We start from the raw sequence: 13475 nt of genomic DNA, 5'->3' as shown, positions 1-13475 counted from the left end.
CCAGTGCTAAGAAGGTAGCACTCTGCTGTTTTCCTGTGCTGTGATCATCTTGGTGTAGAGCAGAGGGGTAGTCAGCTGAGAATGCAGCCGCAGGGATTTCTTGCCTCACGGCTGTCGGGGAAATCTGGCGATCAGCTGCCCCAGTCTGTGGCGGAGCAGGAATTTCTCCTGTGATTGCAGGAGGTGGAGGGAGCCTTGGGGCACTCGATCTCTGCAGCAGCATGGCCCTCTCTTCTTCCCGTGTGCCCTGCTGAACATCACTTCCTTTTCCGAACCGCTGGGGAGGGAAGAAGAAGAAAAGGCCATGGTGCTGTTGCCGGCTTCCACGAACACTGCTGCCATTCTTCTCTGGGCTCGAATGTGCTAATGGCCCTTGCAGGAAGAACAGCAGTGTTTGTCAAATTGTGTGCATCTCGCTGGGTTGAAGGAGAGGAAGGGAAGATTAGCAGGAGACCAGGAAGTGCAAGATAACCCCCCCCCCCCCCCCCCCCCCCCCCACACACACACACACACAATCTGGTGGTTTTTACAATGTGAGAGATGGCACACTCCCTGTGCTGGCTCAAGTTTTCCTCTTTTCCTCTGAGGTGGGTAGTAGCCCAAGTCATCCTGTCCCAGAAAGCCAGCATCCATACTGCTTGTTCTTCACAGAAGGGCAGTCTTGTAAATGGATACAAGTCTAAGCCTGGGTCATCTCAGCCATGAAGATACAGGGGAATGAGAGAGAAAAACTCCTCTCTCCCTTGTAATGAAGGGTCATTTGTTCCTGGATTTAGCTTTGATGTGAAACTGAGGATGTGCTTAGCTTTAGTTATATAGCCTGCAGATCACGCCAGCCAGCTTGGGGGCTAGGGTTTGCTAGCTATAGTCTCTCTCCTGTTCTTCCATAGCTCTGGCCTCTCTCTCTTCCCTTCAGTTCTCTCACAGGACTTAACAAATCTGCCAGCCCCTTTCTCCTCAGTCAGATCTGTCTCCCAATGGTTCACAAAATTCCACCCACCCAGGGAGGAAGACAAATTGCACCTCTTTCTGGCTGCACATTGGCTGAACTTCAAAATCTTGCTTCCTGAATTAGTCAGAGTTCTGATTTGCTGTATCAAGTTGTGACCTCTGGTGTCTGCTTAACAATGTCAGCCTGATTGAAGAGGGAGGAAGGAATCTTTCTCAAGTTTAATCCTGTAATTCGTGGTGCTGAAGAGATACTAGTTGTGGTAGTAACACATTTTTTGTGTTTACTGTGTCCTTTTGCTTATAGCAGGGGACTGCCAGCAGATTGTGAGTGCATTCCTCATGAGGCTCAGTGTAGCATTCCAATAGTAATCATTGTCCATGCACTGCTCAGTCCCCTCACCAATATAAGCCCATAGGCCAGGGACCTGAATTATACTACCTTACCACACTTCTGGCCATATCCTTACCACATGTTGAACATTTTTCCATCTCCCCCCATAGGATAAGGGAACTCCCTCTTTCCCCCAAATTCCAAGCTTAGCTCTTCCAAGCTTCAAGAACTCACACGTGGACCATCAGCTCACTTCCTTCTGTGGCTCCTGACACCTCAATCTCCTCTGGTATTCCTGCACCTCCCCAGTGTCCCAGGTATATTTTGCCTTCAGGTAACTCTAGCTGATCCCTTGGTAATTCCTGGGAAACCTAAGGAAAATGTCCCCTCTTCCTGAGGTCTTTTCATCGAGGTGGAAAGCCCCTGCAGGGCCCTCTCCTTGTGGAGGAGTCCCTGGGCTCCACCAGCCAAGTTGGCTGTTCCTGTTCACCCCTACACCATGGTGGATTCTCCCTTCTGGCAAACATTAACCCAGAATGTATAATCTCACAACCCCTCCCTCAAAGAGGATCTCTTCCCAGTTCTCTTAAAAGGCTCAACCAAATTAGAACCCAGTATTAACCTTTTTTAGAAACATCTCCAATAAACTTCAGGGGATGATTGTAATCGTGCCCTCTTGTTCATGCACTCTGCCATCTAATGGTAGCTCACTATAATTACACACTTGACTAACCTTTCCTTTTTCAAACCATTGACTTGTTTATACTTCCCAGAACAAATCACCCTTCTCAGCCACCACTAGTGACAAAGGGCCATTTGGGGAGCCCATCACACAACATAACCATTTCAGAGATGAAATATATCCCACGATACTGGGTGATCTGATCCAGGATTCACAACTTCATAATGATTTCCCCAGATAAACTGGCCTGGCTAACTACCGCCCTTAACCCAGCTAAAAGCCTGCATGGGGTTGTCCCTTTCACCTTTATTATTCAGTGTCTTTTTGCAGCCTGTCCAGGGGTATTATTAGAGCCTTGGATATAATATGATATTTACCAGATTATATACAGAGATTGTCCCTAGAAGTTCATGGGGAAATTGGTGGCGATAGTGGATTGGCTGAAAAGAATGAGTTTTGAACTCTTTAAAATAGAATAAGCAAGCCAAATATTTATAGGCCTCGGTTTTGGATATTGAAGTAGAATCTGTGAAGATATGTTGTAGAGAAGGTGAGAAATTTGGGAGTAATGCTAGATTCACAGAAGGAGAAGCTCAGCTGTCTAACATAATCCAGTTTAGAACATTGATGCCTTTTTATAGGAATGAATTAATTCAATTGGTAATTCATTGGTTTGAAGTGTCTCATTTAGACTATTGCAGTGGGTTACTGCTAGGACTGCCAAAATGTTTTATTCATAGGGTTGCAAACAGCCCAAAATGTGGTTGCAAGAGAAATTCAGTAAAGGGGATGGTGAGAACTTTGCATTGGCTTCCAGTGGGTGCTCGGGCTCAGTTTAAAATGCTTATGCTGTATTGAGAGGTGCGGGCCTAGGTTAGTTTTGTTATAAAGTGGAGTGGTATCAACTTTGTAGAAATCTGCATTCCAGGTAGAATTGATGTCTTAAAATTCCATCGTTTAAAATGGTGTGGGGGTTGCAAATTAAAGTTAGAGCCATTTCTGTGGCAGCATCCAACTTGTGGAACAAGTTACCCTTTGGAGATGTGACGAGTTTAGCTATTTAAAAGATCTTGAGGTGAATTTGGTGAAGGGAGAAACATTTATTTTTAAAATTTATAGACTACCTATTAACATTCCTAGGCAATTAACATAGTTCCATACATAAATTAAATAACAAGGAATAAAATAAGAGACTGTACTAATACATAAATTACATAAAACATTTACCTAAAAACAGTAATCCCCCCCCCCCCCCAACTAAAAAATCAATAAAAAATAAAATCCAAAATAACATCCTAACCAGAGTAAAAACTAAACTGAGAAAGCAGTTCAAAACCTGCTCACATTCACTAGGTAAGCATATAATCATAAATTAAAAACTTTGTTGAAATAGAAATGCCTTTAACATCTTCCTGAATCTTAGCAAAACATTTTTCTTTAATGCATAGCAGTAGTGTCTTCCACAGTGTTGGATCCTGCGCATAGAATGTGTTCCCTTATGGGGGATGCCTTGGTGATCTGTAATTCTACAATTTCTGCCCATACAAGATCACCATGGCATCCAGTAAGGGAACACGCTCTATTCTATGTTCAGCATTAGAACTGTTAGAAGTTGTTCAAACAGTTTCCCATAGAAAGAAAGCAATGGAGATTTATTTTTGGAGGCTCTGTTCTCTGATCTGATATTTCTGGTTTTTGAACTTGTCAGAGTTATTCAAATTGGGGATGCAGGAAGAAATTGTGTTAAATTTTCATCCATTTTTTTTGGAGAGCTATTGTGCCTCTGTCCATCCATCATAGGAACATTTGATTCCTTTTACATAATTTTTCTCAACTTTCCGTATGTTGGAAAGCACAAAAATGGGGAAGAGCAAAGCTGAAGAGGAGGAACAAAAAAAGAAAGGGGTGAGCATGTGGGGAGGATGGGAGTCATGAGCAGTGTTCCAGTATAGCTGCTGGGGTGTGTTTAAGGTGGGCAGAATCTGCTCCCTCCCGAGGTGGGTCTTGCTTCAGCTTAGGATTGTAGGATGCTGGTGATGGCTGCAGCAGTAGGATCTAGGAACCTTGAAGGCGGGGAACACATGTGAAGTTGCCTATAAACCACTTCCCCCCTTAACCCATTTTCCATTGCAGACGAGCGGAGCCTCAGCGGGTTGTACCAGTGTCTGGTGGAACTGTCCACGCAGCCCACCACAGTGTGCCACGGATCTGCCACCACCAGAGACGCTGCTCGTGCCAATGCTGCTCACAATGCCCTTCAGTACCTGAAGATAATGGCAGCAAGCAAGTGACCATGGCCCTTGGGCTTAAGCTGGCCACTTCCTTGGACTCCCACAGCCACCAGTAAGCAGAGGCTTTGGACCCTATGTGGCATGTGCACAAATATACAGTGCCCTTGGGCGATGGACAACTAAACTCGTCCTGAGAGAGCTGGAGAAGACAGTGGGGGAAAAAAAAAAACCACTGAGCCATCAGCACCCACGCGAACAGAGATCAGTGTGTGCATATGAATAGAACTGGGACTGCCTATACAGCCACCGTTTCCTAGAGAGGAACCGTGCTGCCGAACACTCTATGATTCTGAGCTTGGCTCTTGTTAATGCCAGCAGTCGTCTCTCTTGCTCTTCTTCCTGCCAAGTTGTTTTACCTTTCCATTTTAGATGCATTTTTATTAAATCTACTGTCCCTCTCCTCTTTCCCTTCTTTTGAGCTGCTCATGCTATATTCATACCCTCAGTCAAGTTGCTGCTGTCTTTCCCCTGAAATCTCTCTCCAGCAGTCCATGCTGTATTTATACTCCTATAAGGTCTGTGTCTCAGGGTATTGCCGTTTCCCTGTATGAACTCTGATCAGTCCAGACTCCTGGGTTTTGCCTCCTGTCTGGCAGATGGAGACAGAAGTTTTGACTGACACTATCCTATACCATGAGGTGCCACCTGCAGTCCATCAGTATTTCTCTGTCTCCAGCAGATGGTGGAGGTGCAAAACCTGCAGTCTGACTTAAGGAAAAAAGATTACCAAATTGCAGGAAAGAAGAAGAGGGGGTTGTTAGGTGGGGCCATCCCCTCTGGTATTCGAGGCATTTGAGCAGAGGGTTGGGGACCTTCACCTGCTCTACCCCTATCAGCAAGTCAGGTTTGATACCGGGAATCCCGGATCACTCACCCTGAGAGGGACTTGTGAGCCTGCAGCCTGTTTCCTCCGGTAAAGTTTATTTTAAAAAAAACAAAACAGCAAGGCAGAAGAGCACAAGTGGTGCACTAAAAGGCTGCAGCAGGTAGGCTGGGTGCTCAAGGGATTCCTATGTCAGGCGCAGGAGAATTTTTTTCTTCCTGGGTCCCCCGTCGCTATTTTTTCGCCTGTGCCTCGGCCTATGATGTGCGTGCTCGGCTCCTCTGCAGCGGGGTTTGCACTAGGTGCCTCCCCGGTGGGGAGGGCACATCGGGGAGCGCTTCTGGGGCAGTGTTTATCGAGTCTGGGAGGCCCATTGTGGCGTGGCAGCCCTTGAAGATCGGTTCCTGCTTTCCGTGGGAACGGATGCCATGTTGCGAGCCTTTGCATCTCCTGCACTGGCTGCAGAGGGGGAAAGGGATTCTCCTCATCTCTTATCCCCACAGGCTGGAGCCTCCGGGGGGGGGGCTAGACGATTTTTCAGAAGAGGAGTCCGGAGAGGGCTCAGACTCGTCTTCATCCTTCTCCTCAGACTTTGTTCTCCTCCTGCATAAGGCCTTTAAGGCCAGAATATTTGTGAAATGGCATGGAGAGAGAGAGAGGTTCCCCCAGGTTGCTTAAGAAGCCTAGAGCCCCAGGGAAGGGAGGGGCCTCTGCTCCCAAGATGCCCAGGGCCTCGGGGGGTCACAAGATCTAGGAGTCTTCTGCTTCCCTCAGGACTCCAGACCGCAGTGGATTCTTCCTTTGCTTCTTCAGCTCCGGAGGACTCTTAGCAAGGATCTTCAAGGAGGCAACTTGCATGAGGTGGTTCAGGACCCTGAGCAGGCGCTGATGGAGTCTCCGATTGGTGAAGGGGATGACACCAAGGTGGTCCGTCTGTTCCGCAGGGAGGAGCTGGCCCCTCCTTATTCCCACAGTTCCAGAGGAACTAGGTATTGAGGCTTCGCAGGAGAGCTGTCAATTGGGGGCTGTTGATCCTGTCATGTTGGGTCACTGGGGTCCGACTAAGTCCTTCCCTTTTCATATGTCTGCGAGTGCCCTGTTCAGAGAATGGGATACACCAGACACAGGGCTGAAAGCCAGTTGGGCGATGGATAAGTTGTACCCACTTCCAGAAGAGGCACTTGACCTTCTCAGGATCCCTAAGGTAGATGCTGTGATGTCAGCGGTTACTAAGAAGGCTACCATTCCGGTGACTGGCACTGCAGTGCTGAAGGATCTTCAGGACAGGAAGCTCGAACTTTATCTCAAGAAGATATTTGAAGTTTCTGCTCTGGGAGCTAGGGCTGCTATGTGTAGCAGTTTTATGTTAAGAGTGGGCCTCCGCTGGGTGCAGCAATTACAATCTGAAAAGTCCTGGTCTGATTTGGAGTCTCTTCAGGCAGAACGTCTGGAAGCTGTGGTGGCCTACAGTGCTACGCATTGAATGATCTGCTTCAAACCTCGGCTAGGACCATGATGTCTGCCGTTTCCGCTCGCAGGCTCCTCTGGTTGAGGAATTGGTCTGCAGATGTCTCCTCCAAAGCGCAGCTGGATTCTTTACCCTTTAATGGCAAGTTGCTATTTGGCAAGAATTTGGAGGACTTGATCAAATCCTTGGGAGAGAATAAGGTCCACAGATTGCCCGAAGACAAGCCAAAGCCAAGGACTGCTCCTTCTCTGTCCCGTTTCTGGGGAAATCTGAGATTTCGAGCCTCCATATCGTCTGGTGCTTCTTCCAGGTAAACCTCGGGCAGGCAGCAGTCTTGGAGTCAGCCTTTTCATGGTCGCCGGCTTGGCAGAAATGGTTCGTCCCAAGGAGCGGGAGCAGTGGAATCTTCCCAATGAGGCAAGGCTGGTCCACTCCTCTGTGCCGCAAATTGGGGGCTGGCTGGCTCTTTTTACGAGGAGTGGGCCAAAATTACGTCCAACCAGTGGGTCTTAGACATAATAAGGCAAGACTATTCTTTAGAATTTGCTCAGCCTCTCAGGGATCGCTTTCTCGTCTCTGGTGCTCTTACGAATAAAAAGTTACAATCTACTTCATTGTGCCAAAGAAGGAGGGCAATATCCGTCCCATTCTTAACTTGAAGGTGAACAAGGTGCTCCAGGTGCCGTGTTTCCGTATGCAGCAGTTCTCAAAAGGGAGTATATGTTGTCCCTGGACTTGACAGAAGCTTACTTGCACATAGGAATTTGGCCTGACCAATGGTTTTTGAGGTTCATGATCCTAGGGGAACATTATCAGGTTTACGCCCTGCCCTTCGGATTCACAACTGCACCCAGGTCTTTTACCAAGGTGATGGTGGTGGTGGCAGCGACTCTCTGGCAGGAGGGAGTGCTAGTGCACCCTTATCTGGACGACTGGCTGATTCAGGCAGAGTCTGAGGATCTTTATCGAAAAGCGGTGGATCGGGTCCTGCATCTCTTGTGGTCTTTGGGGTGGATAGTCACTTTGGCCAAAAGCCACCTGGTCCCCTCTCAGACCCTGGAGTTTTAGGAGCCCTCTTCGACACAAGGTGTTCCTAACTGAGGAGCAGATCTACAAGTTGCAGATTAGCATTCGCTCATTGTTGGCCATGCGCATGTGCAGGGTCTGAGGATTATCTGCATGTTCTTGGATCAATGACTTCCACCCTGGAGTTGGTCCCATGAGCCTTTGCTCATATGAGGCCTCTTCAATCAGCCTTACTAGCCTGTTGGGATCCGATCTCCAAATAGTTTCAGCTACCGCTTCCTCTTACAGAGCCTGCGCAGTCCAGCCTCTCCTGGTGTCTCATCCCAGATAAGCTTCACCAAGGGATAGACCTGGAAGCCCCCTCTTGGATGATGGTAACCAAGGATGCGAGCTTATCTGGTTGAGGTGCTGTCTATCAGAACAGTTCAGTACTGAGCCATTGGTTGGTGGCAGAGTCCTTGTGGTCCATCAACCGGTTGGAGACCAGGGCCGGGTGGCTTGCTCTTCTCCCCCCCCTAGTGAAGAGACTGTCAGACAATGCGACAGAAGTGGCCTATATAAATCGCCAGGGAGGTACCAAGAGCAGACTAGTCTCCCTAGAAGCCTGGGAGCTGATCAGCTGGGTGGAATTGCATCTGGAGAGGATCACATCTTCACACATTTCAGGCAAGGACAACGACCAAGTGGACTTCCTGAGCCATCAACAACTGGATCCTGGGGACTGGGAGCTGTCAGAGGAGGCTTTTTGGCTTATTTGCCACAGGTGGACCAGACCATGCATGGATCTAATGGCGATGTTCCGCAACACCAAGGCCCCAAGATTCTTCAGACTGAGCCAGGGGCAGAGGGAGTGGATGCCCTAGTTTTCCCTTGGCCGTCGGACATGCTCCTCTATGCTTTTCCTCCATGGCCCTTAATCAGCACGGTATTGCGCCGCATAGAAGCTCAACCTGGTGGTATCTACTTCCACAGCTACTGCACGCGGCCCCGTTTTGTTTGGAAGGGGCGGATTGCTTTTGTCTAGGCCTGGCTTTTGAGAGGGAACGTTTAAAGAATAAGAACATAAGAAAATGCTTACTGGGTCAGACCAAGGGTCCATCAAGCCCAGCATCCTGTTTCCCACAGTGGCCAATCCAGGCCATAAGAACCTGGCAAGTACCCAAAAACTAAGTCTATTCCATGTTACCATTGCTAATGGCAGTGGCTATTCTCTAAGTGAACTTAATAGCAGGTAATGGACTTCTCCTCCAAGAACTTATCCAATCCTTTTTTAAACACAGCTATACTAACTGCACTAACCACATCCTCTGGCAACAAGTTCCAGAGTTTAATTGTGCGTTGAGTAAAAAAGAACTTTCTCCGATTAGTTTTAAATGTGCCCCATGCTAACTTCATGGAGTGCCCCCTAGTCTTTCTACTATCCGAAAGAGTAAATAACCGATTCACATCTACCTGTTCTAGACCTCTCATGATTTTAAACATCTCTATCATATCCCCCCCCTCAGCCATCTCTTCTCCAAGCTGAAAAGTTCTAACCTCTTTAGTCTTTCCTCATAGGGGAGCTGTTCCATTCCCCTTATCATTTTAGTAGCCCTTCTCTGTACCTTCTCCAGTGCAATTATATCTTTTTTGAGATGCGGCGACCAGAATTGTACACAGTATTCAAGGTGCAGTCTCACCATGGAGCGATAGAGGCATTATGACATTTTTCCGTTTTATTCACCATTCCCTTTCTAATAATTCCCAACATTCTGTTTGCTTTTTTGACTGCTGCAGCACACTGAACCGACGATTTCAATGTGTTATCCACTATGATGCCTAGATCTCTTTCTTGGGTTGTAGCACCTAATATGGAACACAACATTGTGTACTTATAGCATGGGTTATTTTTCCCTATATGCATCACCTTGCACTTATCCACATTAAACTTCATCTGCCATTTGGATGCCCAATTTTCCAGTCTCACAAGGTCTTCCTGTAATTTATCACAATCTGCTTGTGATTTAACTACTCTGAACAATTTTTTGTCATCTGCAAATTTGATTACCTCACTTGTCTTATTTCTTTCCAGATCATTTATAAATATATTGAAAAGTAAGGGTCCCAATACAGATCCCTGAGGCACTCCACTGTCCACTCCCTTCCACTGAGAGAATTTTCCATTTAATCCTACTCTGTTTCCTTTTAGCCAGTTTGCAATCTACGAAAGGACATCGCCACCTATCCCATGACTTTTTACTTTTTCCTAGAAGCTTCTCATGAGGAACTTTGTCAAACTTCATCTACCGGTTCACCTTTATCCACATGTTTATTAACTCCTTCAAAAAAGTGAAGCAGATTTGTGAGGCAAGACTTGCCCTGGGTAAAGCCATGCTGACTTTGTTCCATTAAACCATGTCTTTCTATATGTTCTGTGATTTTGATGTTTAGAACACTTTCCACTATTTTTCCTGGCACTGAAGTCAGGCTAACCGGTCTGTAGTTTCCCCAGTTTGCCTCTGGAGCCCTTTTTAAATATTGGGGTTACATTTGCTATCCTCCAGTCTTCAGGTACAATGGATGATTTTAATGATAGGTTACAAATTTTTACTAATAGGTCTGAAATTTCATTTTTTTAGTTCCTTCAGAACTCTGGGGTATATACCATCCAGTCCGGGTGATTTACTACTCTTCAGTTTGTCAATCAGGTCTACCACATCTTCTAGGTTCACCGTGATTTGATTCAGTGCATCTGAATTATTACCCATGAAAACCTTCTCCATTACGGGTACCTCCCCAACATCCTCTTCAGTAAACACTGAAGCAAAGAAATCATTTAATCTTTCCGCGATGGCCTTATCTTCTCTAAGTGCCCCTTTAACGCCTCGACCATCTATTGGTCCAACTGACTCCCTCACAGGCTTTCTGCTTCGGATATATTTTAAAAAGTTTTTACTGTGAGTTTTTGCCTCTACGGCCAACTTCTTTTCAAATTCTCTCTTAGCCTGTCTTACATTTAACTTGCCAATGTTTATGCTTTATCCTATTTTCTTCTGTTGGATCCTTCTTCCAATTTTTGAATGAAGATCTTTTGGCTAAAATAGCTTCTTTCACCTCCCCTTTTAACCATGCCGGTAATCGTTTTGCCTTCTTACCACCTTTCTTAATGTGTGGAATACATCTGGACTGTGCTTCTAGAATGGTATTTTTTAACAACGCCTCTTGGACATTTTTTACTTTTGTAGCTGCTCCTTTCAGTTTTTTTTTCGAACAATTTTTCTCATTTTATCAGTTTCCCTTTTGAAAGTTTAGCACGAGAGCCTTGGATTTGCACACTGTTCCTCTTCCAGTCATTAAATCAAATTTGATCATATTATGATCACTATTGCCGAGCGGCCCCACCACCATTACCTCTCTCGCCAAATCCTGTGCTCCACTGAGAATTAGATCTAAAATTGCTCCCTCTCTCATCGGTTCCTGAACCAATTGCTCCATAAAGCTATCATTTATACCATCCAGGAACGTTATCTCTCTGGCGTGTCAGGATGATATATTTACCCAGTCAATATTGGGGTAATTGAAGTCTCCCATTATTACTACACTACCAATTTGGGTAGCTTCCCTAATTTCTCTTAGCATTTCACTATCCGTCTCACCATCTTGACCAGGTGGATGGTAGTATACTCCTATCACTATAGTCTTCCCTGACATACAAGGGATTTCTAACCATAAAGATTCAATTTTGTATTTAGTCTCATGCAGGATGTTTATCCTGTTGGACTCTATGCCATCCCGGACATAAAGCGCCACTCATTCGGATGCAGTGGTTGCTACTCTCTTGCAGTCCAGGAAGACCTCCTCTTCCTTGGCGTATGTCAGGGTGTGGGGAATTTTTTAAAATCTTGGTGTACAGAGCACAAGGTTGTGCCTACTCAAGCCACAGTGGTGGATATTTTGGCTGCGTTACAGGATGGTCTCATGAAAGGTTTGTCCTTTAATTCCCTGAGTTCAGGTAGGGGCTCTAGGTTGTCTTTGCGGTAAGGTGTGGGGTGTTGCCGTAGCAGCGCATCTGGACGTGGTGCATTTTCTTCGGGGGATGAAGCAATTATGTCCCCCGGTTCAGAAATCCCTTTCTCTCTTGGAGCCTTAATTTGTCCTGAAAGCCATATGTGTGCCCCTGTTTGAGCTGCTGAAGCAGGCGACTCTAAAGGATCTTACCTTGAAGGTGATTTTTCTGGTGGCTATTTCTTCTGCTTGGCAGGTGTCTGAGCTTCAGGCCTCATCATGTAGAGAACCCTTCTTGCAGATTAAAGATCAGGAGTGTTCTTGAGAGTGGTTCCCTCCTTTTCTTCCTAAGGTGGTATCGTCTTTTCATCTGAATCAGTCTATGCAGCTCCCTTCTTTTCCGGATCACATGTGGCACATTTAAAACTAATCGGAGAAAGTACTAGCAACAGTAGCATGGAATAGACTTAGTTTTTGGGTACTTTCCAGGTTCTTATGGCCTGGATTGGCCACTGTTGGGGGGGGGGGGAAGGATGCTGGGCTTGATGGACCCTTGGTCTGACCCAGTATGGTAAAAAAAAAAAAAAATTCTGAGTTCTTCCTCTTCCTCAGTCTAAGGATTTATGGAGATTGGACGTGAGATGGCTCTGTTGCAGTACTTGGAGGTGACCAACAGTTTCTGCCTCTTGGATTATTTTTTGTGTTGTGGAGTGGCCTCAGAAGGGGGGGGGGGGCACAAGGCCTCTAGGGCCACCATGGCGTGCTGGTTAAAGGAGGCTATTGCGTCTGCATACATTGTTCAGGGTCGTTCGGTTCCAATTGGTCTTCGGGTGCATTCTGCTCTCACAAGTGACCTCTTGGGCCGAGTGTCAGCAAGATTCGGCGCAGGAGATCTGTAGAGTGGCTACTTGGAAGTCTTTGCACACATTTGCCAGACACTACCATTTTAATGTTCAGGCCGCAGAATCTGAGGGGTTTGGAGCAAGTGTGCTTCGAGCGGGACTCTTCAGGTCTCACCCTGTGTAGGGAAGCTTTGGTACATCCCAGGAGTCTGGACTGATCCGGGTACGTACAGGGAAAGGAAAATGAGTTCTTACCTCCTAATTTTCCTTCCTGTAGTACCACGGATCAGTCCAGATGCCTGCCCAGTTCAGGATAGGGCATTTGAAGTGTCTGCTCTATCAGTTCTTATTTACTAGGAAGAATGGCTCAGGTTCAAGTCCCACACAGGGTTTTTTTCCAATTTAGAAGGTTCCTTGTTCCTCTGCTCCTTTAGGGGGGATTAGTTTATAATAATTATTGGGACTGTTAATTGTCTTTTTTACCGAGTTTCTTTATTATCTGGCTTGGATACAGTTCAAAACTGACAGACTGCAGGTGGCACCTCATGGTATAGGGCAGTGTCAGTCAAAACCTCTGTCTCCATCTGCTGGACGGGAGGCAAATCCCAGGAGTCTGGACTGATCTGTGGCACTACAGGAACCAAAATTAGCAGGTAAGAACTAATTACCCCGCCCAAAGTTCTTTTTAGCTATTCATGTTATGTACATGTGTGGTGTCTTGAAGCTGCTATCTCCCAACAGCCTCCCCAGCAAGTTCATGCTGTGTTCATCATCAGAAATGGGAATCACCAGAGCCCCAAGGCATTCAGAGTATGAACCACACAGCTGCATCTTTTGCTTGCTTATATCCATAATGGACGTTATGGCTGAGTTAGAGGAGGTGTTTTTCCTTTCTGTTGGAGAATGAATTATGGAACTGAGCATAGAGGAAAGGTGAGGTTTTGACTGCTGAAACTATGAACTCCTTCACAACTGCTGCTCTGTTTGTGGATATGAATGGTGCTGTACAAACTTTATTAAAGGATGTCTCCTTTTTTTTTTTTTTTTTTTTTATTGTGACAGGGAATGCTGGTTGCT

At 46.2% G+C, this 13475-nt stretch overlaps 1 protein-coding gene across 2 annotated transcripts in view; it reads left to right on the top strand.

Moving 5' to 3' along the window:
* TARBP2 (TARBP2 subunit of RISC loading complex) overlaps positions 1-4655 on the top strand; it is a 40476-nt gene extending 35821 nt beyond the window's left edge. For both annotated transcript variants that reach the window (XM_029595202.1, XM_029595200.1), the window contains exon 9: positions 4098-4655. In XM_029595202.1, the coding sequence (XP_029451062.1) occupies positions 4098-4255 (158 nt within the window). In that variant the 3' untranslated portion in view covers positions 4256-4655. The remainder of the gene's footprint in view (positions 1-4097) is intronic.
* Positions 4656-13475: the final 8820 nt, after the last annotated feature.

This window comes from Rhinatrema bivittatum, chromosome 3, assembly GCF_901001135.1.
Source record: "Rhinatrema bivittatum chromosome 3, aRhiBiv1.1, whole genome shotgun sequence".
Lineage (NCBI taxonomy): Eukaryota > Metazoa > Chordata > Amphibia > Gymnophiona > Rhinatrematidae > Rhinatrema > Rhinatrema bivittatum.
This window is presented reverse-complemented; position numbering and strand designations above follow the sequence as displayed.